This window comes from Tyto alba, unplaced genomic scaffold, assembly GCF_018691265.1.
Source record: "Tyto alba isolate M040663 unplaced genomic scaffold, T.alba_DEE_v4.0 Super-Scaffold_2, whole genome shotgun sequence".
Classification (NCBI taxonomy): Eukaryota; Metazoa; Chordata; class Aves; order Strigiformes; family Tytonidae; genus Tyto; species Tyto alba.
This window is the reverse complement of record NW_024881282.1, coordinates 2,068,407-2,095,631: the sequence shown is the minus strand read 5'-3', so window position 1 is coordinate 2,095,631 and position 27,225 is coordinate 2,068,407. Positions and strand designations below refer to the sequence as shown.

At 41.2% G+C, this 27,225-nt stretch overlaps 2 protein-coding genes across 9 annotated transcripts in view; one reads left to right on the top strand and one right to left on the bottom strand.

The window, feature by feature from the left end:
• C2CD3 (C2 domain containing 3 centriole elongation regulator) overlaps positions 1 to 13,428 on the bottom strand; it is a 51,289-nt gene extending 37,861 nt beyond the window's left edge. For 5 of the 8 annotated variants that reach the window (XM_042792753.1, XM_042792758.1, XM_042792755.1 and 2 more), the window contains exons 1-13: positions 13,322 to 13,428; positions 12,944 to 13,210; positions 11,905 to 12,062; positions 11,113 to 11,312; positions 10,453 to 10,673; positions 9,453 to 9,582; positions 8,137 to 8,265; positions 6,779 to 6,923; positions 6,217 to 6,374; positions 4,745 to 4,960; positions 4,166 to 4,278; positions 2,198 to 2,316; positions 1,100 to 1,222 (exon numbers count right to left, since the gene is read on the bottom strand). In XM_042792753.1, coding sequence (XP_042648687.1) covers positions 1,100 to 1,222; positions 2,198 to 2,316; positions 4,166 to 4,278; positions 4,745 to 4,960; positions 6,217 to 6,374; positions 6,779 to 6,923; positions 8,137 to 8,265; positions 9,453 to 9,582; positions 10,453 to 10,673; positions 11,113 to 11,312; positions 11,905 to 12,062; positions 12,944 to 13,210; positions 13,322 to 13,376 — 2,034 coding nt within the window. In that variant the 5' untranslated portion in view covers positions 13,377 to 13,428. The remainder of the gene's footprint in view (positions 1 to 1,099; positions 1,223 to 2,197; positions 2,317 to 4,165; positions 4,279 to 4,744; positions 4,961 to 6,216; positions 6,375 to 6,778; positions 6,924 to 8,136; positions 8,266 to 9,452; positions 9,583 to 10,452; positions 10,674 to 11,112; positions 11,313 to 11,904; positions 12,063 to 12,943; positions 13,211 to 13,321) is intronic. The other 3 variants (XM_042792754.1, XM_042792756.1, XM_042792759.1) reach the window with 2 other exon arrangements.
• Positions 13,429 to 13,672: 244 nt separating this feature from the next.
• PPME1 (protein phosphatase methylesterase 1) overlaps positions 13,673 to 27,225 on the top strand; it is a 34,197-nt gene continuing 20,644 nt past the window's right edge. The window contains exon 1 of the mRNA XM_032990803.2: positions 13,673 to 13,843. Within this exon, the coding sequence (XP_032846694.1) occupies positions 13,746 to 13,843 (98 nt within the window). The 5' untranslated portion in view covers positions 13,673 to 13,745. The remainder of the gene's footprint in view (positions 13,844 to 27,225) is intronic.

The window sequence follows — 27,225 nt, the reverse complement described above, 5'->3', positions numbered from 1 at the left end:
CAGAAAAAAAAAACAAGAAATGGAAAGTGGACTCAATAGCTGACATCTCTTATCCTCTATGCCCTGGCCAGAGTAGCTGGACACACACGTACTGCTGATAGGCAGATATCACACTGAGCAAATGAAACCTAAGAGACAGAGCAACAGTTTTCTTTGAGTATTAGCTTCCCTTTCCACAAGTTCTTGCACTGAACTTCAGTTCATTAATTCCCCACAACACCTCCTTCCACTTTTCTCCTCACACCCTGTTCCACTCCATTCTCTCCTGCACCACACACCATTTCTCCTCCCTGCCTTCTGTTAACTCCTCCCACACTTAACCTCTACATTTTATGTTTCACCCTTCTGCGGCTCCTCTACTGGCAGCTCTGCTGAACGGCTTCTCTGGAAGAAGTTTCACAGATCCTGTGACAGAGAACATCACTCATCCCGTGAACTACAAAGTGACACAAGCAGTCCATGCTCACATTCTCTGGGAATAATTTTGCAGCTCTGAATGTAAAATTCCCGAATACTCTTTTAAACCTTTACTTGCTAATCTAGAGAGCTGTTTATCCTCAGAACTGGCAAATCTCTCAAATGTGCTGAGCAAGACTGTTAATCCTTTTCAATCACAAGTTGAGAACACTGGTAGAAATTCTGGCTGGAGAAGAGAACTCCTGAAGTGACAAGGTGGTCGCAATGACAGGGAGCATCAGGCCTCTGTGGCAAGAGAAACCTCAGCTCATGTCACATGTGGAGCAGAAACCAAAGCTACCAGCAGTGAACACGTGCCACTCAAAATCTGTCCGTAGAATGGTTTCTGTAACCAAGCCCTACCCCTCGTTTTACCCTGCAGACAGGGAAACTTCACACAGTGACATCCTTAGACATGCAGGAGGTTCAAAATATTTCTCCAAAACTCTAAGGAAAAAAAGAGGTTCGTGTGATCTTGGTCTTACAAACCTTCATATCTGAGACCTGGCAAATTCAAACAAAGAAACATAAGAAAGAGGAGGAAAAATTAAGGGAAGGAGGGGGAAAAAAAAAAAGAGAACATCCAGCCAAAATAAGTAACAACGGGTCATTTAACTCAAACTCTATATGGTAAAACACATACCTTTAGTGGTCCAACTTGTGTCTGACCTCCCTCTTTTTCCACAGGTATTTCACAGCTGACAGTGAGCAACTCAGATTGAATAACCTTGCATAACTGAAGTGCTGCTGAGCCAACGACCACTGGCTAAAGGCAGAAAAAGAATCCATTTTGCAAGATTTCTGTCAGGTTTCAAGAACTAAGAGTATAATATGAAACAAAAGCCTTCTGGGAAGCCATGGTCAGCCACTGACCCTCCCCACTCCTATACCATTAGTTGTGCCAACAGGGATTTGTAGGAAAGTTTCCCTCAGCTCCAGTTTCAAGTCTCATGAGGACAATTCTCCCAGTACCTACTGTAAACAGTTCCAGATTAATACAAAAATGAACAGCCCAAATCCTAGTAACTGAGCAAAATTTCCATACTTAAAGATGCAATTTATTCACCCATTAAAAAAAAACCTCCTATTAGAACAGATGGGCAGATATCCTTGGTGTTGATTAAAACAAAACATAAACTGAGCTAACACCTCTCACTGTCTTCATCACATGCAGATGATCATACAACTATTTTTAGTGAAAAGAAAGCTTTTTTTTTCCCCCCAAATGCACAAGTTACACCAGTTTCTCACACCTCATGATATTCCCCTTGCCCTGGGCAGAGTAATGATATCAACTGCATCCACATTAACTCATCTTATATTGTTAAACAAGCTGTGTTCTCCCTGAAGACTAATGCTTGTAGTTGATCCAATATGCTTAAACAGCAAGAGATCAGTTTCAAAGATGAGGGAAGGACAATTTTTTTTTGCCTGTCAGTCTCGAACTTGAAAAATCATTTAGTTGGGTGATAAAATCCAACAGGAATTAGTTCAGTTTATAGTATCTGCACTTAATGTCATTTCCCTTCATAATATCTGGCAATGGTCGATTAAGAAATGGCTCAGTCAAGCCACGCCGTTTTGTTTTGCCTCTCATGGTTGAGATGGCAGCAATTGCAATGAAGCTTTGCAGGAATTTAGAAAAGCCACTGCTGCCTGTGTAAGTACTTGGAGGAAACAGAAATGCAAAGAATGTCTTTGCTTTTCAATACACAAAGTATAAACAACTTTTAGTAAGTACCTTTTTCTGTGTGCTTTTTCTCATGTAGATTTTAAAAGCAAGGTCAGAGTTCCACCAGTGCTCTACCATCGTTCCACCAAAATGGACAGGGAACACAAACCGCTGCTGAAATTTCACCACTGCAAGGAAGACAGAGACTTGTGAGCTCTTAACTGGATTCAGAGCTAACAAGTCTTTTGAGCTTGATCAGGAACAGAGAAATCTTCAGTCTCTGCAGAGAACATGCAGGGTGAGCAGAGACACACAAAGCTCAGAAGATATGAGGGGAAAGTGATAACCCTTCTGAGAAGGATGGACAAACACACAGAAACCATTTGCACTCTTGCCAGAATCAGAGATCAAGCAAGGCTGGGAGCTGAAGGGGGAAGGGCTGTCACTGGAAGCCACAACAAGAATCTCCCAAGATTTCAACCTACTTAATTATGCTACAACTCTGTAAGTAATTTACTACTTTTATTTTGTTGTGTTGCTCACAGGAATGACAAGTATTCAAAATTAAGTGAATATAAATAAACTTTCTGGTGGAGACTGCTCTGTTACACACACAATAATTTAATTTTGCATTACATACTAACACCAAGCCCAAAGTAAATTGTTCTTCATTTTCCAAGGTCAGAAAATAACAGAAGGGCAGCACGACAAAATTAAAATTGTAATAGCATCTAAAGGCTACAGTTGATACCAAGTCTCTGTCATCCTAGCATGCAGTAAGACTTTTCCCTCTTCAGTGGGAGAATCCTGTCTCATTTTGAGCAATATATTTCAAGACTTATCTTGAGAGTCAAAGCTGAGCTGCAAGAATAATCGTGGGTTCAGGAGAAAAGTAATATCTGTAAGAAAAGACTAAATGAACTGTAGTTTAGGAAAGAGAAGAACAAGTACAGTAACTTCTGAAGCAGTATGCTTTCTTTGTTCACAATGGATAAAGTATTCTTGTGATGACAAAAACTCAGGTTAGACATAAGGAAACTTTTCTAACATGAAATGCAGCACTTCTACAGCTTGTCTGGGACAGCTATGGAATTCTTCCCATTGGGCATCTTTAATAAATGAGATAAACAGTTCTCAGGTAAGATAATGGTACAGTGGATTGACTTGACAGCTTCTTCAAATTATTTTCAGCCCTATCTACTTTCTTAGGTTCCACAGAGCTGGAATCTAACTATACAAGACGAAGTGCAGGAGGCTGTATTATTTTTGTCTTACAAAGAGCTAAGGTTCAGAAGAATTAGATGTTTTGTCTGGACACAAATGGAGAATACACAAGAGAACTCAGAATTACCCCCAGACCTCTCAAGTGCCACCCAGAAAGATGCAAAGCCAATGAATGACCATAGGGGAGAGGCATTTGAAAGTCACCGTGGAATTCCAGTATCTGGGAAGACTGGGCAGAGAGGATCTTGCTCACACGTCATTCTCTGATCACTGACTAGAGAAACATAAGTGGTTCTCAGGAATACAAACACTAGTGACTCTCTGTAAATAGATTAATGTTTACTGATTTGAGCAGAGGACTCAAGGTTTCTTGGATCTAGCAGACTCTCTGAGCTCTTGCAGATGTTATGTGACATACTTCAGCATCTGGAAAAATTTCTTTGAGATGTAAGTATTTCTGATATTTCTAAAAGTACTTTATCATCCTCATACTATTGCAGAAGGAATATTGGGTTTATGTTGAAATGAAGGAATGGCCTTACTGACCTGCTATTATGTCCATAGGAAAATAAATTTTTAAATCCCAATATGACTACTTGGAAGCAAAAAAATATTTTAAAAATCACTTGGCTACCTCCTCAAGAGGAGCATTCCACTACCTGCAGCACAGCAACTCTGTTGGTAGTGGTACCACTAATCATACTGTATTTTTCAGGCAACAAAGAAAATACATAGAAAATGCTACTAAATAATTTCTAAGAGATGATGGAATCAAAAAACCTAAATACCAGGGGGAAAAAATAATGCTCTTACCATCATCTGTGATTTTACTTGAAGCTATTCGAATTACTTCTGTTGTTATGGAGACCTGTCCTTTTGCATCCTTGGAGGCTCCCACAGGAAAGTGGTACTCAACAAAGAAGGTACTAGGAATAAAAAAGTGAATGGATGATCACAATCCGTCAAGAATCTAATGTACATAATGAAACTGAACATAGCAGACAGGTTTCATATTCACAATTTATTGTTACCCTACTTTTTTAGAATAATTGAACTACCTATTTTATGAATTCCTTCAATATATTACGTATGTGTCAGATTCTCAAAAAAAACCCACAAACTTTTGTTTTCAGTGTACCACCATGCACAAAGCACATTTGTACCTTCTCAAAATCACAGAAAAAGCACAGCCTGAGTGAGCCCACATCAGAATAAATTATTCACATCTCTAACTTTCAGAAGTCTACAGTATACAGTTTCCTGAGAGGAGCAGAGAAACAGGAAGACCTCAGAAGCCTGAAGAGCTGAGGTAAGCTGGACAACACAACAGACCTCAGAGCAATATACCTTGAAGGCACAAGTAATGAGTTGGTGAGAAACAATCCCCCTTACCATTTATTTTCTGATACAAGCCTTGGAGGCTTCCCTATTAAACCTTTCTTTCTTGGTGTAATCTGGATGGTCTCAGGAAGGATTTTCAAGCTTTCAATGATGACTCTGGCTAGGTGTATTCGCTCCAGCAATGCCAATCTGTTTACACTCAAGGATGTGACATGAGCTTCTTCTGTGCGATCTTCTGGAGGAGCAAGTGGTCTAGTAGGAGAGAAGCTGAAGAGATAAAACTCAGAATTAGGACTCCATAAACATTCTTAACACAACCCCATAAAGGGAAAATTGTAGCTTGGTGGGATATTATTTAAAAACTGCTCACAGTTCGTTAAAATACAAATTAAAAAAAAAATTTTTACAGCAGATTTGGTTATCCCTGTAACATAAATCCTACAATATCCAGTATCTAGGGTACATAATTGAAAAGAAAAAAAAAGCAACAAAGTTTCACATTGTTGTAGTTTTGAAAAAATCTTATGCATTTAACTCTTCAAAAAGAAAAACTTAAATTAATGTCATATATGAAAAAAGGGAGAAGATAGAGTTATACACATGGACAAATCACTGATGCAGGGGAACAGTAACAAGATTTTTGTCATAATTTAAAATCTCACTTGTGCTTCATTTGTAAGACTTGACTTGTAAATGGTTCTGTGTTGGTACCTCTGGAGATATGAATTTTACCTCAATGTAAAAATAGCAGTATTTGTAAGAAAAGTTTCAGAAATAATTGTTTGAAGCTGAATTAGGAAAAAAAAAAGGTCATAAAACCTTAATACTAACTGGTATCATGCAAGTAAAGCTTGATAACTGGGTTTTTAGGGACTGTTTTATTGGTTCTGTCATGAAAAAAAGGGAATACAATTTAGATCAGATCAGACCAGAAGTTTATTTACTACAGCGACAGGAGAGAACATAGATCAGAAAAGAAACAGACCCTGCTGATGTGAACTCTGTCCCTGTAAAGCAGATACAAATTTTATACACTTCGAGACATTGTGCAGACAGATAACAGGATGTGAGTTATTTCGTATCTGTGACATACACAAGGCCACGGAACTGCACAAAGCTAGTCTGGAGCCTGCTTTTTTCAGCACAGGGACTAATTCAGCATGAAGGTTACACAGTGATGATGGTTTCAAGAGACAGGGTGAGAGTTCAGTCAAGAGGCCCGCTCGGGTGGTAGCATTTCTACTTCCACAGTTTAAAACTTTATTACTAGGCTTACTGCACTTTTGGCAAACTCATGATTTTAACTAATTGTATCTCAATAGTTTCTTTAACAACATATAGCAATGCCTGGGTGATGTGGATGCTCTATCATTCCCAGTGATGCTATGAAAATTCCCCACCAAAATGGTTATTCAGTGAATTGTGTGATAATGATGGAGCATGACAACATAGTGTGATTCTTGCTAATACTAACTTACAATGAGCAAGATGCTGCAAAACAAGTCAGTAATGTAACTATTTACCTGGGTTTAATTTCTGTCACCTTCTGATCCTGATCAAAGGCATTAGAATCTTTCTGGAGATTCACTGGATCAGATTTCTTAAGAGTTTCTGTCTTGGTTACTTTTTTGGAGGTGTTAACATCATCACTGAGGAGATCACTTAAACTGGAATCAGATTTCTGAAACAGAAATAATGCACATAAGAAGTTAACTATCATTGTCAAGAAAGATACATAATGGTCATGATACATAAAGAAGAAATAACTTGTGGATTGCTTAATTCAAAACAAGTAAAACTGTATCAACATTTTTCAGAGTTTTACAAAAAAAGTCTTCATGGACAGACTCAATCCTAGCAATTTCCAAAGTCAATGCTTGACCTTGTAGTCTTAATAGTACTCTTTTAATAATATTCATTTTAAGCAAGGTTCTCAACAAGCTTCTGTATGATACTTAACGCTTATTAAGCCTTACTGGTACTGAAATCTGTAGCTTTTTTTTTTTTTTTTTTTGGATGTAGATTTCTGGTTTTCTTCAACTTGGGGACTACATATTAAGCACCTTCCTTTTTATCTCCACTTACAGGAGCTGTGTAAAAAAGACTCTCTAGCAGACTCTGGTCGTAATGGGGATCATTGAGCTCACTGTCATACACCTCACTCCCGAGAGAGAGAGAATCCAAAAGGGAACCTGTCTGATCCCAGAAACGCCCAGGAGATAAATCAGCACTGTGGACACAAGAAAAAGAAACATAACTTAGTGTTGCAAGTTCTGCAGTCAATGTCTTATGAATTCTGACGATACTGTCTATTCTATATTTGCACTATACTGGCTCCAGATACAGCCAAACTGTGCTTACAGAGCACTGTGCCCAACCTAATACATGGCTGTGACCCAACCTGATGGGTTACCTTGTGATAACACCTCTGGACCCAATGTGAAAGAAGCACGTGTGAATATGTATCTGTAGAACCATGGAATAGTTGAGGTTGGAAGGGAATTCTGGAGATCATCTAGCCCAACCCCTGCTCAAAGGCAGAGGATGAAAATAAGAAAACTGTCCAGTCGGACTTTTAATATCTCCAAAGCTGGAGATTCTACAACCCCTTTGGGCAACCTGTTCCAGTACTTGATGACCCTCATCATAAAATATATCTATTAATATCTACCTATAATATTTATCCATAACTATAACTTTTGGAATGCTTTAAGATACCATTAGTACTTGAGGACAGTTAACTCTAATAAAAAATAAATACAAGCTATATCTGAGTAAGTAAATACAAGTATCTTTACAACACGGTTGGAACAAGTTGGGTTTTGTTTGGTTTAAGGGTTTTCTGTCTGTGCTGTGAGTTCAAAACCATTTTATGATCTGCAAACACTGCAGTGCCATCCAGTGATAAACCGCAGGGCACAAGATATAGGAATTGAAATTTTGAACTGTATTGGACACACAAGCTGTACACTTCATATCCCTGATCTGGATAAAGACAACCTAAGCATAATTTATACTCTTACCAGTCCTCACAAAATGAGAGGAAAAGGTCAACTTAGTATTTGGAGAAAGATTAAAAATAACTATCGCTTCTCTCTGCTTTTGATTTACAGACTGCAAATTCTTCAAAGAAACTTTGTACTTGTTTTATATACTTCTTAACATTTTAGGGCACAACAGTTACAACTATTAAATAACTTAATCTCATTAAAGATTGTAGTTAATCTTTCTGATGTAATTTTTATATCAAGGGACTTGAAGCTGTTTAGGTTGTCATACATTAAAGTTGAGTGCAAGCTGCCGTATAAAATACCTCCGTCACTTGCACATATGATTCACTGGTTACATTTCCAGAAATGTGAAGAACTTGAAGAGTCAATTTTTCAGTATAAAGTGCTCAAATAAGGACAAATCTGCAGTAACCCCCACCGCATTACACTCACCTGCCCAACAGTAACTGCACTGCTCTCTCTTCAGAGTTTAGGTCAAATTTTTGACCTGAGACTTGAGATGAGAAGAGATGGGGATCTTCAGGAATGGGCACAAAATTTGAGTTCAAGCCTTTCGGGCTCCTGGACAAGAGCAATTGCAGCACAGAGAGCAGTAAAAGGAAAAATAAAGATATTAAGGCACTTTCAAGATTAATCCGTCAAGGATAAAAATCAAAGATTATGTACAGCCTTCTCCAATTTGTAGCTTAACCTCCAGATGCACAAAAACTTCCTGCAACCCTGCCATCTGCTGCAAGCAACATGCAAAATCTTATACTTTGCAATGTGTCAGAGAATCATAGATTCATTTGGGTTGGAAAAGACCTTTAAGATCATCGAGTCCAACCGTAAAGGTTGGCCCAATCTTGCAGTTTAAGCACAACTGCTGCAAACAAGAAGTGAGAGGGCCTGAGAAAGACAAGCAAGATGTTTATAAATGTTGTTCCATCAATTTTTCCTGGAAAGTCCTAAATCATCTACTTTTAAACAAATTGGAATAGTTTGAGCACAACTAATTTAAATTGTGTTTGCAATAGCATCACTGACTACCACAGACAATGACATTATCTTCTGATTTACAGTGGAACAAAAGACATTGGTAATCTTTTTCCAAAATTAAGAAATTGAAGTTTCTCCTGTAAAAAAACATGCATTTGTCTTAATACTTTTAATTTTCAGTGTCACCGAATTAAGAACACTTACTAAGCCTACTACTAAACAAAGGTGGAGTTAGAAGCTGAAAAGGCACAAACCCTTTTTTTTTTTTTTCAATCTGCTAAGAAAGATCATATGGAAGAAGATGATGACTACTAATTCTGAGAACAGTTACAGATGCAAATTTTCATGGGTATTTTGGCACCAAGAGATGTAAACTAGACTGTGCAAAAGTACTCAATTTAGGTCACTAATTACTTACATTTCTTTGAAAACACATTCTCTGCGATGAAGTACCATTTAATTTGCTATGTTTCTTACATTACTCTTATTCCTTATCAACATTTAATATTTCCTTATCAGATAATTCCGTACTAAATACAAATATGCCATGAAACAAAGTTAAAATCAATGATGTAAATCAAGACTTACCACATGCTGATTAAAATCAATTTACAAAACGTAGGCTTTTATTAACAAGTAGAAATTAATTTCCCATTTTAATGATAATCCTAAAACACATCACATGAATCTCAATATTTCAAGTTTTCCTAGTAAAGTCTCAAAATGTATGGTTTGGACCTTAATATGACTTCCCCCTTTTCCAAGCTCACTTTGCTGTTGCTTTGAAACTGTCTCTCTCTATAAAAGGCACTTCATTCAGTTCAGTCTCCATATCTGGGCTAGACTTCATTGCAGAAACAACCATGGCATCACGGAGTTTATTGCCTTGATCCAAAAGAGCTGAGAAATAAACAGAAGCATTAAATCTTGGCATTCAAATGCAATTGAAAAGCAATGTGTAAACACAATAAATGTGTCGGCTACAGTCAAGAAACTTCTGTTTTCTGCTGTTATAAAGAGATCGTGACACAGTAGAGATTAAGTGCGTGCTACACACCATAAAACAGACAGCACAGCTGGGAGAGTGAGTCTCTATCAGTCTCCCACACAGAGCTGTACAAATAACTCATCTGCACACATCAAGCCAGGCATTACAGGGGCGTTATTAAGATACAGCAGCAAGATTAATTTATGGAAGAGTAGCTTGTTACCTTACGATGTCTCAACAGCAGACTAATTTTAGGTCTCCTCTGTAAATACAAAAAATAACTCAACAGACAACACATATGGAAATGTGCCCTACTTTGATGCTCATTTGAATCCAGTCCAGGTGGTCTGTGATCTAAAAGGGATGCTAACTGGCAGGTAATGGAAAGAAAATAATTTTCCATCTGAAAACGCCAATGGCACAGAAACCCTTCCAAAACCTGTTTGAATATGAGTGTCACCTTTGATGGACATCTTTGATGGACAAGATTAAACAGTCTGTGAAGCTGAGCTTACTTTTCCTTTAACCCTCCAGGTCAGAGAACAAGCATACTGCCAGGGCAGCACACTTTGCCTGATCTGGACCCTCAAGCCACCTTCCAGCATGACTAAATCAATAGTTTTTAAGTAAAGAGTTTTTTGTTACAAGTTTCTGTTTGAAATAATATAGTGAGAGCGTGTGAAGTACCACTTTTCCTTAAGTCTTTTTCTCTAGATAGGCACCTGAAATATCAAGAGCTATTTATTGTGAAATGTAAAAGATGATGCCAATTGTACACAAACCTGAAAGCAGATCTTTTGTAGCTGGGTTATGCAAAGAGAGCACCCGCATGTTTGTTCTAGCAGGTGCCTCAGGATCACTGCTGGTGGGAAATGACACTTGCTGATTTGAAGGATTCACTTTCAAACGTTCATTTGGTAAAATCAGACGGTGATGAGAAGCTGAAAAAATGTCCTTTATGTTTTCAGAGTTCTCTTGAAAGAGCAAATGGTCCTTTCCTCTACTGAAAAAGGAAACATTATTTCTGTAACAACTAAAGTGGATCAGTAAAGGGATTCAAATCTCTTCAAATTCTCCCTGGCACTGCAGCTGCCCCCTTTCAGTACATGCTCCAAAAAGAAATGCGACACGTTATTTTAATGACTCCTCATCTTCCACTTATACCATCAGAGAGACTGATTCAAGCTGCAAATAAAAGATTTGTGGCACCTCTTGTGCCAACTAGCACAGCTTGAACTAAGTCAATGTAGGGTGCAAATATATATCAGATAAGAAATTGTCCCTGTAAGCTCTGACATGCTGAATGTTCTGGATTTCATATAAAATGCACTTTCAAAAAAAAGATCAAGTATTCCATAACTCACAAGTGAAAAGCCATTACTCAAAAAAAGTGTGTGAACTGCAACGTAAACCAGAGTTTTGTCAGGGGGAAAAAAAGATACCTGGGAGTTGGGGCTCTGCTATTGTTGACAGACTCTTGGTCAGCAACAGTCACCCATGTTTGCTGGGACTGCTGTGATGGAGCAAGAAACTGCGGCTTGCTGCTTCCCTGAGCAGGAGCAGTATCTGAGCTTGCATCTGTGGTTGGGATAGAGCTGCCAGTGTCATACAGTCCTGGCAGAGGCTCTAGAACTAGTGAGACCTGAAAAACAGAATGTGAAAATAGTAGTTTGTTCTTTTCCTAATTCAGTGCAACATGTACTGTATTCAACTTTACTTGTTACGCTATGGAAACCTGTTCCTTTCTATACAAAGTAATACTTATATCAAGCAGTTATGTAACATCATAAAGCTGACATATTTACAACTATTTCACATTCCATGTTTTCAAATAACAGGCAACTCTCTTTCAGCATAAATTGTCCAGAGCCAGGGCTGCAAAACAGAACACCATCTTCTTAACCCCAGATTACAAAAACTTCTACAATTTCAGCCCAGTGAGGCTGTGGAGAAGTATTAGAATTAGGTATCTGTTTTTAAATCTGCTGTTAAAACTCACTCTCAGCACAGAGATTACAAATTTTGTTAAATTGAACTACCAATGTCACACATCCTTCTGAACAAAACAGAGTCAACACCGTCAGTATTAATTTTTCATCTTCTATCTTAGTTCACAAATGCCTTGGACAGAGACCAGGTCTGCAGTTTACCTAGTACAGCTTGATCCTGACACCAGATTATACTGGTACTACAGCAACAGAATTTATAATCAAGAGCAAAGACATAAGGACTACCTGCAGCTCTCCTAGTTTATCAGATGTTGGTGAAACTACAGTGAAAACCCCATTGATCGGATGGCTGGGAGAGAGCTGGGACAGTTCAGTGATTTGAGCTCTGCCAATTGGAAGATGATCAAGTTTGGTCATTACCTCCAGGACAAGCACACCCATATCTGCGAAAATTAGAAACAGCTTCATTTCAGTCTCACGCAACATGGTCACAATTAAACACAATTAAAACTTTTGTTAAAATGACAGAGATTCTAAAGGTTAACATAATGTCACATCATGAAATTATGATAAATGAGGCAGCAGGTAAAGAATCGTTATCTGATAATAAATTATGATAAATAAGTACTACTTATGATAGGACAAGAGAAAATGGTTTTAAACTGACAGAGGGGAGATTTAGATGAGATCTAAGGCAGAAATTGTTCCCTGTACAAGTGGTGAGGCGCTGGCACAGGGTGCCCAGAGCAGCTGTGGCTGCCCCCTCTCTGGAAGGGTTCAAGGCCAGGTTGGACGGAGCTGGGAGCACCCTGGGCTGGGGGAAGGTGTCCCTGCCCGTGGCAGGGGGGTGGGACTGGATGGGCTTTAAGGTCCCTTCCAACCCAAACTATTCTGTAATTCTACAAGCACAGGTTTTATGGACAGATTCTAGACATCTGGCTTGTATTAACTTCCTGCAGATCTTTCACTAAATTAAGTACCTTAATAATATTATAAACTCATCTGAGTCTCTTTCTATTCTTCACGCCCTTAGAACACTGAAATGTCTACTTAATGTGGTACGTACAATACTAAAAATCATCAGATATTGACACTACAGGGACTACAGGAGACTTCAACACTTTGCAGACCTGAGTACTAAACCTGACTACGAGAGAGACTGATGCCAGCAATCCCAAGCTGAGATCAAAAGCCTCCTCAATCAGGAAAATGACCTAAAAAGCCTTAAGTGAAAAGAGGGCTGGGGTTACTTGGTGGGTGAATAACTCCTCAGCTTTTGCGGACCTCCCCGCAGCACTGCCCGATAAGGACAAAGCAGGTCTACCTGTCAGGTAAGCAGCGAACTGCCTGGGCCCACAGCGGACAGCATAGCGGGCGGTGGTTTTCTCTGCCGGTTGTCCCGGCCGGGAGGCGGGATGGAAGATGGTGCCATCGGAGGTTTCGCCCCACCACCTCAGGAGGACGAAGAAGGAGGCAGCGGGCGGTTTGGGAGCCGTCCATACTACTCGGGAGACGGTGCAGCGGAGGAAGCAGCGCAGCGGGCCCTCCACGAGCGGCGGCAGGCTGGTGGAAGCGGGGATGTCGACGCTACCTGAGGAGACGAAGCGGGGTGGGGAAGCAAACCGCGAGCTGAGGCGCACTCCTCAACCGTCACTGTCGCTCCCAGACCCTTCCAGACCCACCCCCCCCGTGAGCAGCCCACCTCCCCTCCTTCGGGAGCCCGCCAGGGCGATCGCCCTCAGCCTCCTCTGCTTCATCCCGCCCGGCTTCCCGCTTCTGCGGGAGCGGGACTCCCCCCTCAGAGGGCGCGCAGCCCGCCCTTCCGGGACTACAACTCCCGTCATGCACCGCGCCGCCGCCCCACCGCAACGGCGAGGCGGACTACGTTTCCCAGAAGGCTACGGGAGGGCGCCGGCTGCGCTTCCCGTGGTGCCGCGCGGCGGCGCTGTGTGAGGGGAGAAGGAGGAGGAGGAGGAGGAGGAGGAAGAGGGGGGGAAAGGCTGCTTCCGGTGGGGCGGTGCGGAGCGGGGGCCGGCGGGGGTGGTTTGGGGTGCTGGAAGGGGTGGGTGGGGGGTGTTCGTTCCGCGGTGTGTCCTTGCGTGTGTGTTGGCGTGTCGTTCGTCGTTATGTCGGCCCTGGAGAAGCAGTTGCACCTCGGCCGTCTCCCGCCGCGGCCCCCTTTGCCCGGTGGCGGCGGCCAGTCCGGCTCCAAGATGCGGATGGGGTAGGTAGGGGAAGGGGGGAGGTCGTGGGGGACAGAAGGGGGACAGAAGCCAACAGAGGCGGGGGAAGGATGCTGAGTGTTGCAGGGTGTGAGGGGGGATGCTCGTTGCTGCGGGCCTGGGGGGTCTCGTTGTCAGCTTGGGGGGGGCTCTGGAAGGAGGGGGTGCTCGTTACTGGGGGGCTCTGGAGGCAGGGGTGGTAGTTATTGGGGGGATTAGGGGAAGGAGGTCCTCATTGCTGAAAGGTGGCAGCAGAGGAGAGGGGCCACCCTTGTGTGGGCAGGTTGGGGTGCCCTGTACAAAGGGGGTGCTCTGCCCTGAGTGGAGCTGGGGGTATACTTTGGGGAGGTTGGTTTATTTGTTGCTGGGGGAGATCGGGGGCTGGGGTGTTTGCTGCTGGGGTATTTGTGGGTGGGGGGTACTGATTGCTGGGGGGGGGTGTCTGTAGGAGAGGGAACTTAGTGGGTGGGATGCTTATTTCTGGGGGAGTTGGCAGAGAAAGGGAGGAAGGTGGGTGCTATTTGCTGGGGGGGGGTGGGTTTAGAGTGAGGGGATCTTTGTGCAGGAGTGGCAGCCCCGAGGAGGTGACCAGCAACGTGGTGGGTCTCCCTGGATGGTGACATGATGTGAGAGGCCATTAAGCCCTCAGACTGGCCCAGCTGTTTACTGGATTGCTCCCCAGTGCCCCCAGAGAGCCTTCTCCAGCTGCCTCTCACTGGGAAGGAAGCAGGCAAAGGTGTTGCTGCACGAAGAGTATATCCTCAGTGCTGGGGGAAGGTGGCTGCTTCTGGGATTGCTCTTCAGCAGCCCTTTTCTCCGAGTCCTTTTGCCATCTGTGTTTCAAAGCGTCGTGATTTGTCTGGCTGGTACCTCAAAGTCTGTGGAAGCATGATGGGGGGAGAGAAGTGTATTTAAACGTTATTTCTCAGCAGCAGACGCTTATGTGAAGCTGTACAGTAGGCGAGCTCTGCCAAGTGACTTAAATCCCTGCTTCAGATGATGAAAAATCTGGGATAGTCCAGGACAGATGTCAAATCTTTGAAGCAGAAGTGAGAACCTGTTTTGGAAACTGCGAGAGAAGGTTGACCGGTGTCTAGCTGTGAGGATGGCAACTAAAAAGGACTGACTGGACAAGAACAACCGCGGGAAAAGCTTTATTCTCTAGTGATGAGTCAGAAGGAGAAAATGGGTTGTAAATGGGATGGCTTTGAAATGAATTTTGTAATTTCACCTCCAAAGATGTGAGGGAGAAGCTTGTATTTCAAGCAGGTATCTAGCTATGGTTAAAGAAGAGCAAGATGATCTCGCAGCAGGGTTATGGCTAGATTGTAGGGAGGGGAGTTACAGTTGCTGGGTGAAGCAAAGGAAGTTGGCAATAATCATGGGGACTTGTGCTCAGGATGGGTGCAGTCTCAGAGTGCTGAACATGACTTTTCCGCAGCCCTGTGCAAAAGCGTAGATTTAAGCAGAATGGCAAAAACATGGAGATTTTATTAACTCTAGAGAAAAGGTGTTTTCGGGGCTGCACGACTTCTCATACATAGCTGATTGTGTAAGTATGAAATCGGAGGTATGGATGGTGGCAAAGACCAGGGGTTGATCTTCTGGAGGAACGCCAGCCTTTGTGTGAGAGCTAGCCGCTGCGAGGTCCAGGTGTGCACTGCACGATTCCTGCATGATACGAAGTGCTCTATTTGGAGGATAAAAATATCCTACAATTCCTACAGGAAATCTCCTTTGCCTTGATGCATGAAATCAGATAACTAAAAGAAATAATGACAAAGACAGCTACGCCACTGTGACTGAAATAAACTGAAATACCGAAGGTATTTATCGATGGGAGGGGAATATTTGTCCTCTCCTTTAAAGCATAGTTTTAAAGCATTTATTTCACATCTTACTATTTATATTATATTTGGATAGATAATAATACAATTGATGTAGTTAGTATATGAAATACTAACAAATCTTCATCAAATACTTCTTTTAATATGAATTATTTTAAGGCTAAGCTTCATGTAAGAGTTTAATGGCATGGCTTTGAGGCTAAGCAAAAAAAGTTGTAGTTAAGGATCAATTTTTACTGTTTAGTATAGAATAGGCATAGAATAGAAAGAAGCAGTTCTGAATGACTTTCAGAGGGCGTTGCTCTCTCTCAGGACTGTTGTCTGTTCTCCTGTGTCTCTTCATAATCTGAAATGAGCTGGGACTCATGGGCTCTGTTTCCTGATGTTGTGTTGAACCAAGAGGTGAGGAAGTCACTAAACAGTTCACCACTTTGTGTTGTGGAGAGTCTTGTATTTCTCAGGAGTGTGCTCAAGGTTACGTGATACATATAAGGCTAGATTTAATGTCAAATATATTATTTAACTATGCTGGCTGTGCTCAGAACAGAGTTAACCAAGCAAACCCTTGTGCTGTACAAAGTCTGCCAAACACACAATTTTTCTGTTTTAGGTGAAGAAATAAAGTTTTTATTTCTTCCTCTTATTTTATCCTGTTTAACTTAAGAGTCTCATCCCCTGCAGTTATTTTGTGTAGGTTTGAATAGACTTCATACTGGTTTCATGCATTGTAAACCTTGTCAGCACCCCATCCAATTCTTCCCATACAGCAGTGCATACACCGATGGCACTATAAACAACCACCATGCTTGTTCAGTTAAGTATTCCTACTTTAATAATAAACATAAAAACTTCCAACATTAGTGTTAAGCTGGCCTTAAACAGGATGAAAATAAGTTTGCAGTTTGTCTTGCTGCTGGTGTCAGCTTCTGTCAGTTACTTCCTGAAGGCAGGTGTCTCCATGTTAAATAAAAAGTCAAAAATTAATTTCCTGCAACGCAGGGTGATCCGTGCTCTGAGTCAGTAAGCTAAAGGAGCTGATGCGTTTTTCATGGGCCTCCAATTGAGTGTGTTCTTGCAAAATGATGCCATGCTGCAGGATGTATTTTCCATGTCAGTGTTGTCATTTCTGAAAATCCATCCTCACGACAGTTTTCATTAGAAAAAGAGACAAAAGTAAGGCCAATTAAGTTATGAACTTAATGAGGTGCTGACAAAACCCCCGTGATATTTGTGGCTTCACATACTTATCACAGGTAAACAAACAACTTACAATTGAGCATTTCCAGGGATTTTAAAATGGATTTTATGGTGTATGCCTGTGATGTATTTTTGCATTTTGGTAATATTTATGCTTGTGCAGTGCTCATTAGTAGCAATCCTATATAGTAATTTATATGCTGTTTCCTATCTTGCCAATCTTCGGAGGGTTTTTGAACGTTCTCCATTAGGGAAATGTTTTTGACGGAAAGTTTGTTTGCTATTGTTTTATAATGCTGTTAACTTCTTTTTTTCCCTTTCAAATACTTTCTGAAAGCACTGATATGAAATCCAGTGTTGTGGTTAAGGATCAAGAATTCCCCTGTCCTTCCCCTTCAAAGCAGCAGGGAATACTTCCTAATCTCATTGTAGTTTCATGGTGGAGTTGTATTTTTGGTTTACTGCTCTGACATCTAGTAAATACCTTTATGGGCAATGTTCCTGTTGTGTGAGGCACTGCACATCTGACACGAGAGTGGCCTCAGCTGGAGAGACTTGTGACTTATGGAGACAAGAAGTGAAATAGAAGCAGTGAAGTACAAGTTACGGCGAGGTGAAGCTGTTGTGCTGCAGACACTTTTATGGCTGTTGTTGCAAAGGAGAGCTGCAAGGGAGATCTGGTGGGGTGGTGAGGTGGCTTTTTAAATAGGTGTTGACTGTCCTTTCCGTGTGGGTGGGGTGGTGCGTAGGAGAGCTCCAACATTTGGCTGAAGATGGAGCGTGGGTAATGGATGCTGGTGTAGCAGAAGATTTGGCTCAGGTTTTCAGTCAACATGTTCAAATACCAGGACTGCATGGGATCAAGTTTGTCAACCTATGTTTTTGTGCAATTGTATCATTTTCTTGTCTGGTTGCTGATGAAGCTGGCAGGAGATAAGGGTGGCTGGATGTCAGCATCATCTAGAACCTTGCTTCTGGACCTGATTAGCCTGTAGACTCAATACTTTGTTCTTTTAACCTTTTCTTCTTCTCCCACGATATCTGATCTCTCCTCATCTTAAACTGTGTTTTTATTTTTGGACAGCAGTGCCCAAAATTGGATGTGGAACTTCCAACAGAGGCTTTCACACACCTGTGAACTGGAAAGATTATTTCATCTGCATTTGTAGATAACTTCATTCATATATCTCAGCAAAGCTGTTTTTTTGTGTGTGGTATGACTCTGCTCCCCTACTCAGGTTGTGGGCTACAGATTTGATGTGTGGCTGCTTGCATCTTGTCTGTGCTTGTGTAAGTTATTTCTACATAGGTTTAGTTTAGGCTTAGCTAAGTTTAGCCTTATCAAGATTCAGTTCAATACAAACAAATGCAAGATTCCATAGTCAGGCCACCAAAAGAGAATATGATTAATTATACAGAGAAAAAATGAGTGTGACTTATGGTGTTGGCAAATGTACAAGGCTATGGTGAAATAGTCCTTTAAAATTCAAACTTTTACAGGGAACAAAAATAATTAAACTTAGAGAAACATTTGTTTGCTATGGTAAGCATGTCATATTTATAAATGTATTTTATTTCTGCGCTTAGAATTTATTGAATTGGAAGCAGGGCCATTAAAATGGGTTTAAACTTCATATCCAACAGTGCTGGCAAGCAGATTTTTCCCTGGCTAAATGCTTTGCTTTGTATGCACTGATCCTGATTGGTGTGTTGGATAGTCTTTTTTTATTTCTTCTTTCTTTTTTCTACCAAGTAGGCCATGTTAATGGCCTGTGTGGTGTGGCTGAAAGCAGATCGTAAGAAGCAGAGGGTGGAGCAAGCAAGATTGCCGTAGGAAAACAGAAAAATAATTTACTGCAGCACTGAGGTTTCTCAAGCTCCAGTCATCCTTGACCAGGAAAGCAAGTTACAGGGTAGGATGCTTTCTTTAAAACATTGTTTTCAAGCTTACTCTGGGATTATTTGTTTTGAAAAGAAGCTTTTGCCATTTTTTCTGAGGACTTCTCAACCAAAATAAAGTTGTACATATTTTTGGTAATATACTGTTAAAAGGTTAATATGTGTTTCAGTAGTTTGTAATAAAATGGCACCTATTGCTGCATTGAAATCCATGAGAACAGACTTACTTGTCTCTCTTTTTTATTAGTATTTATTTTATTTTTGCCATTTTGCAGTCTAACAATTTCCTTATGTCTCTTTAATGGAGAGACTCATTCGAGAAGTCAAAGTGGCCGAAGCAAATTGCTGTGCTGTGCCCGTGGGACTGTCACACGGTGCCAAGCGCTCTGCTCCATCCCTGTGAATCTCAGCTCTGCTTGCAGCTGCAGCCTCTTCCATGCTTCCAGTTGTATATCAAAGTAGTGACACGTGTGAAAACGCAAACAGCAGCGATGTTGAATCCTTGATTGTGTGCAATGCCGATATTAATCTTTAAGTAAAACCACTGGATAGTTAAAATGGCTGCTGCAACATAGTTTTGACTAGCTTTTGCGGTAGCACAAGATGTACGCTTAGAATTTCATCGTATTTCACAGCATTGATTTCTGCTACCTTGCTTCCTCTAAATTACAGCCCCCTCCTGCCTGCAGACACACACGTGTGCACCGTTCCAGCAATACCTGGCTTTTCTAGCGTAGTGCTCTCCTGCCTGTATTTAAGTGCTCTCTGACAGAATTGCCCAGCTGAATGATGTTACCAAAAGGCTGTTTTGATAGGAAGATGGTGCTTCTCTTCGACTCGGGCAGTACGTGAAACTCACACCGCTGAGAGTAACTTGAAGTTCATTTCTCAATGTCCATTTCTTTTAAGGAGCAAAGCTGTCCAAGGTTGTGTTTGAAATTGCCTGCATATTGAAAGTGATTTGTTTGAGTCACTCAGTCAAAATAGAAATAAAATCAAACTTTATGGTCAGAATTCTTTGGGGAAATCAAATAACAGAGTTTACAAAATCATTGGTGAAGCAAAAGGACTGAGACCTACCAAAGCAGCTCCTGACAGCTGTAGCAGCTGCTGCATGTGCTGTCTTATTTTATGTCTGAAGTTTTTCACTAGTTTGCTTACAGAACTAGTTTATTCAGGGCTGAGGAGCTGGATGGGATTTGGAGATAAAGAAGAATTTGCTGTTCTTTTCCAATATGTGAATAAAAATTATGTATGATCTCCTAACATCTTTTAATTATCTAGAAAGGCTTGATTGGATCAGATCTGTGTAATTTGATCATGGCAATTTCAGCTCATTTCTCCCTTTATAATAATTTTTTTTCCCCTGTAACATTTTTAGTAAAGAAAAATTTTATGTGTGTAGTATCTTCAAGACAGAACTTAAAATACTGCCCTTGACAATTTTTAGAATTTTTAAATACAGCTTGTCAACTATGGCACTTCTTACATATAGATTATGTTTGATTTGCTTTGGTCAGGTTCAAATATGGCTCAAGAATGAAGTGTCTTGGTGGATGCACATGATGCTCTTTAATTGAATAAGCATTTTTAAATATGGGCTCTCAGCAAAAAAAAGCATTTTAAAAAAATGGTTGTCCCTGCTTGGTACAACGTGGTGGGTTTGTTTGTTTGTTTTCTTTTTAGGAAAATACCTGAAAGAAAACCCCTTTAAAAACTGGTGAGAGATTTGTTGATCCGCGTGTGCTCCTGTTGCTCCAGGATCGCTTGCAGTATGTGCACATTTTCAGTGTGTGATAAAGAGGACAAACTGCACAATAGGATAAAACTAGCTGTAGAGGGTGCCCAGAATTTGTTTTGTGATTCCAGTTTAATATGCTGGCTGGCTGGCCTGGAGTTTAAGGATCGTTCTAGAAAAGTTATTATGTGGGATCCATTTCTGTTTTGGTCTGCCGGATACTTTAAAAAGCAGTAATTAGTTCTGTCAGTTTAAATATTTGGTCAGCAAAATACTGCTTCAGCATAGGAAGGTGCAAAATCACAGCTGCTGTTTATTGGGCATGCTTCTAATTTTGAATGTATGTTGATGTATCGCTAAAAAAAGAAGCTCTAGGAAAAATAACAAAGATATTAATTCTTCAGAGAAATGTTTCTCTGAAATCAGCTACTACCCAGCCTCCTGCAGTCACCAGGTGTTTTGTGGAAAGCTACACGTTTATTCTGCCCTTTTTGGAGTTCAATATTAAATCAGAGGTCACTTATGTTTCCCCAGCATTGTTTGGAGGCAAGGGTTTTGCTTTAAATTACAATCTACATGTATTTGCATCGGAGGTGCCAATAGTTTTAAATTCCCAGCTCCTCTTCATTTCCTGCTCCAATTCCCGCACAAACATAGGATTTCTGATATATATCGTTCCCGGATATTTCATGTATGACACACCACTACTAACATTTTCTCTGGAGGTGTTAACTCTTGTTAAGCTGAATTTGAAGCATTCACTAATGCCACTAAATCAAACAGTATGGAAAGAAGCGGAGTAGAAAGTTCCCAGGGATGGGCTCATCTCTGATTTCATGGGTTCCTCTTGCAATCCATGAGATATTCTCCATGGATCTGTCTTGGTATTAGCATCTGCCTGCCTCTTGCATGCAAATTCTAACAGTTGTCCTGGTGTTGGACTTCCACTGTCAGAAATGGTGTTGGAAGGAGATAGAAAAATATTTGTAAGTCTTTTGATTGTGCCTTTGTTGTTTTTTTTGTTTTGTTTGTTTGTTTTTTGTTGTTTTCATTTCCCATTCAAGTTTTCTTCAAGCAGAGTGGGAAGTTCACCAATCTAATCTCACTTTTGCTCAGGAATTATGAATGGCTATAGTGAAACTGAGCAAAGTTTAACCATTTCAGTCAGTAGTTTCTTCACAAATTCAAATTATGGCGATGTGATTGCGCCGACCCTTTGTGGGGTTGTGCTGCTACTGAAAGGAGTAATCTGTCTCCTCCTGTCCTGCTACTTGTCTTCATCTTCTCCATTGTACTGTGGTTGGGCAGCCTCCCAGTTAGCCAGGTAGGGAATGGGTCTGGCTGAAAGATCTGGGGAAGATCAGAGCAGTTGTGGCTGCCCCATCATTGGAAGAGTTTAAGGCCAGGTTGGACGGGGCTTGGAGCACCCTGGGCTGGGGGAAGGTGTCCCTGCCCGTGGCAGAGGGGTTGGAACTAGATGATCTTTAAAGGTCCCTTCCAACCCGAACCATTCTGTGATTCTATAAAAAACATTTTTGGTTTCAGCTAGATCTGTTCACAGGGAATGGTTAAATCTGGAGGAATGGCGAATGAAGGAGATGTCATCTTCACTTGCCTCACAGGTTCGTTCTGTGTTGCAGGGACTGTGTGTCAGTGCTCTCAGTAACCAGAGGGTCACCTTTTCTGTTTGGCCGCCAGTCCAAGGAGAAGGAGCTGCATCAGGTCAACCTAAGAGGCTTGAGACATACCAAGTTCTCCAAGTTATCTGATCTCACAAAAACATCTGCTTGAGAAAGCGAGCTAAAAACCCCCTTCAGTCTGAGCAACTGAGATGAAGTTAATTTAGCTTGCCCATTAACTCCTCCTCCGCCACCCCAGCCCACATCAGTCTCGGCGTTGTGTTTAACCAGATCAGGCTCTGTAAAGCTTCTCATTTGTCAGATTTTCCAGTCTTGATTATTTCTATACTTATTTGAATCCTTTTCGGTTATATCCCTAAATTATTGACCTAGCTGCAGGTACAGCATTCCAGACATGATGGCAACAGTGCCTTATGCAGTAGCAGCACAGTCTTTGCTCCAAGTTGAGATTGCCCTTAGATGCCTGAGAGTCACGCCACGACCGGGGTCACCGTGCTCTCACTTTGTTGTTTGCAGTCAGCGGATGAAACACCGGCTTCCTGGAGACAGTGCATAGCAGGACCGCGGGCCCTATCCCATTAATGCAGTTCCTTGCCTTGTGCCTGGGTACATGACTTCACTTTGTTGGTTTTGAGATCTGTTTTTCATCTGCCAGAAAAAAGAACAATGCCGAGTCCTTCTATACCTGCTCTTGCCCATGAAGGATTAATGAACGTTTTTCTGTGTGGCTTGGCTATCTGTAGCTGATTTTGGTTAGTGCTGTGCTTAATATTCCCTCTGGCAATCTTGAATGCTTAAAAATCTGTGCTTGCTGGTAGAAACTATGACATGGGGTTTGCTACTTATGACAGATCCTGAGCCTGATGTCATCAGTGACAGCTCAATCTGTCACTTGTATTTCATGTTGTTGCAGTTTGGGCTTGTAGCATTGCTGTGCAACTGCAAGAAATTAATTTCTTGCTTTTTGTTATGATTAATTGTGATACTAAATATCCCAAATTTGTGCTACTGATGATTCGTGTGATTTCATACCTCTCCTACATGATACAGATTTAATGTCCTTGGACTAGTCAACAGGCTACTGTGTTCCCGTGCCTTGTGTAAGAGCGGCTGTCCATACTGTAACCCTGCTTTCGCAAAAGTGGATTCATTTGTCACAACCAAAACTCTTCATCTGGCATGATACAGTTGATCAGCAGCTTGCTCCAGAATTTCCCCATGTTCTGCCTTCTTTATAGAGATATAAGAGAGTTCACTTAAAAACTTTCTGGTCCCACAATACGGGGGAGGTTGCCAGGGAGTTCCTGTTGTTTACCAGCTTTATGGATTATGTTGGAAGGGATGTAGCCAGGCAGATGATGATATTTGCTAATCATCTGGAATTATTCAGGACCGTCAAACCTAAAACCAGCCGTAACATGCTTGGGGAAAGTCTGACTGCACTGAAATGCTGCATTTTAAAAGGGTGATCAAACTTGTTGTCACAAGCTGCACATCCTACCTATTCAAAGACCAGAGAAGGGAAATCATCCAAGCTGTGGGCAGTTCTCTCCATCTCCAGAAAGAACCAGAAATGGTGCGGAGAGCGAGCGTGATCAGGGCTGGGATGGTTTCCAGGCAAGGAGACAATCAATAGTGTAGGACTCTGCTTGAAAAATACATGGCACAGGCAAGGGAAATATGATAAGGGTGTATACAGTCATTAATATTGTACAGGAGAACAGGCAAACATTATCACAGTGTGGGCTTAAAAGCAAACAGAAATAATCCTTTTTGCTCAAAGCCTAATTAAATTGTGGCACTGTTGTCACAGATGTTGTGGAAGTAGCTCTGGCTGCAAGTGGCTTGTATTTTATGTGATGAGATAACGGAAACTGCCCTCCCTTAATTCAACACAGTGCTGAGGGTGCAGTCTCTGGGGATCCCCATCCTGCTAATAGTGAAAATTCGGAGGCAGATCATACCCTGTTCCCTAATTAACCCTTTCCAGAGCACTCACTGTGCTGGCATCTCTTGGTGACACATTGCAGAGCTGGATGGACCTTTTCTGCCTCTCATCATACCAATTCTTGTGGTCCTAGAAGATAAATCAATTGTAAGTCAGGTAGCTTGAAGCCTTAGCAATAACACGAATTTTCTGTATTTCATACCAAATTCTTGCATATGGAATTCAACATTAGGTTTTTGGGGGTTTTTTTGGTTTTTTTTTTAACCTTGACCTGCACTGGGAGTTTTTGTGTTTATTTTTTTCCTATCAGGATGTTCTGTTGGTGTCACAGTAAATGTTGTCTCCCTTCCCTGGACACTTGGACACCCGTGCAGGTGTGCTTGGTCCTCCACAATATTATGACAGCTGGTCATCTTGACATTATTTCACTTTCTTCTTCCTGATCTACAACATTCTTTGCAAGGCTAAGGTTTAAATGTGATATTTTTTCCTTAATTAGAGGAAGATGAAGCTGAGGCAGTAGAAGAGATTAATATTTTCTGGATTTACGTAGGTGTGTGACATCTCATTTTATTTAACTGAAACTTGACAAGAGCAATACTCAAGTCTGAAAACCCACAGAAGAGAATTTGGACCACTTTGGGGTGGTGGTTTTATGTTTCATATTCTAGAAATATCCGGGGAAATAGGAGTTTTGTTTCTACAAAATTGAAAAGCTGCTTTGTCTGATCCTTTCTATTTCTTTAGGAAGCCAAGAATTCAGGAGAAACATCCTTCAACAGAGGAGATTTTTCTTCTGTGAAGGTCTTTCACCCCCCACGCCCATGCTTGATTTTAATATTCTGTGCTGATTGCCTCCCCCAGAAGAGTTGAAGTGCAAAAAGCCTGTTAAAATGGTACAGTGTTACTCATCTTGTATACTGGGCTCAAATGTAGCCTAATTATGTCACTGCCAAAATTAAGCACTACTCTTTTAGCCTTACTGAGTGAATATCAGCCTGAGAAACAGATTTTGCATCAACTGAGTCATCAGGAAAATTCTGATTGCGGAGCCTTTTGTTAGTAATAGGGATACAAGGAGAGGGCACAGCTGCACCTTTTGATGGAAGCAAAAAAATAAATGGGTTTCTCAACTGGGCACCTTTCAGAGTCCTGGTTTATAGGATGTCTGCAGAACAGGTCTTCTGCATTCACCCAATAATTTAGGGGAATTGCATTCCTTAAGGTGCTGGATATGACCTGCCATTAGTATTACAAGAGCAGCTAATTGAAGGCGTAATTTGTTGCAGTGCTTTGTGATGTACCTGTCAACAAACTGCAGCAGAAATTAGCCTTATTATAAAGAGGAGATGAGTCTCACTGCTTGTGGGGAATAACGACTGTCATTCACCTTTTGGAAATGTTACTGGGAAAAAACAGGCTTTTTTTTATTGTCTCTGTTCAGGTATTATGCCTTGGGCGTGCAGAGCACTGGCAGGAAGATGTCAGCTTATACAAAAGGAGGAAACCTCTCCAGGTTGAAATAGTTACTAGACATGAGGCAGTCTACAGGTAGCACCAATGTCCACATCTTTCATCACACCGCATCCACTTTTAACACAGTAGTTCTGGTCCATGTCCAAAGCACCTTCTCTTCCCCCGGTGTCCACTGTTACGATTTTCTTGCCTGTGCAGTGCTCATTCATCAGTATTGGGCAAACGATGTGATAGAAAAAGCAATCTTGCTTCTGGGCACTAGCTCATAGTTTGTGCTGGTTAGAATTGGGCATCCAGAAATCTCTGTTGATTGGAGTATGTTTGGCCAGATTTTACCTTCCTGGTGCGTTTCTTTGCTTTTTTGGTGACGGTAAAGCAGCGTTTCTGTATGAGTAGATTATGACTTCTAAAGGAATTACAGCAACCTGGGAATAACTGCAAAGCCTGGAGCAAACCGGAGCCTGAAAGCCCGTCGTCACATGGAAGTATTCTGCCTGCATCTGTGTTATGCAGTCTTGTTGTTATGATCCTTAATTTGAAATACAGCTTTTAAGGACCCTGGCTTTTTTTTTTTTTTTTTTTTTTTTTTAATGACTTTAGTCTTTTGGATTTACTACCTTTTATCTGCATTGCTGGACTTGATAGCATCTTTCCTAACAAAATGTTTTTATTGCAAGAAATTTTCAGAATTACATACAGTTGCCTGTGTAGCTCAAAGAACATGGAGGAAGGCAGCTTGAGGAGTGTTTATTGGTCTTTATTGTGATGCTGTTCACATGGTCCTTATACTTAACTGAGGCAGAATACATACGGAAGCATATACCAAATAAATTTGGTGGTGTTCTTTTCCTTCACAGTCCTAATGTTGCCCTACTTGGAGCATTTAAATACTAGATCTGTTTACAAATATGTTAAAGTTTTAACTGTTGCAATAAATTCCAGGAAGGTTGAGCTGTAATTAAAGCTTGCTGCCATTAACTTAAGCCTGGCGGATTTTATTCATTCTGCTCTCAACAATGTTTCTAAGTTTCTTCTCTATACAACACAGTTCAATTGTCTCCACAGTTTTTCTACCAGCCACTCAGCCTTTGGGGCAGGTTGACTTTCTGTTCTGAATGATATTTCTTCCAAAAATTAGAGGAGATTCTAGGAAAGTTGTAATCTTATGGCAAGTAGTACATGGTAAATTAGTAGTAATCTTCAGTAAATAGCTGACGCTCAGCTTTTCAGTACAGTGGTGTCAAGGTGACTTCTGAGAGGGATGTAATCTTTTTTTAATTATGATTCATGGGCTGAGTCATAAATTTAGGATGGCTTCCTGTGTTCCAGGCACTAGAGTGCTCCCAGTCATGTCAGCATCAGGCTTGCTTTAAGGCTAGAGCAAGACCATTAAATACAAGGGTATTTAATGGCTTTTGACTCTGGCTTTTGAAGCACCTGGAGTCACTCCAATGTGGGTCATTGCAAATTGGGAGACTGTGCTGGGACAGTGTCACTGTGCCATCTTCTTTTTCCCTTGGCTTAGGTCTGCGTAGTCTAAATGACCATTGTTCAGTCTTCCTTGGTATAGGTTTACGAGGAAAATACTCTTCTCTCTGTCTTCACTAGTTTTCCTGTGCATCTTTGTGGTCCCCTCAAC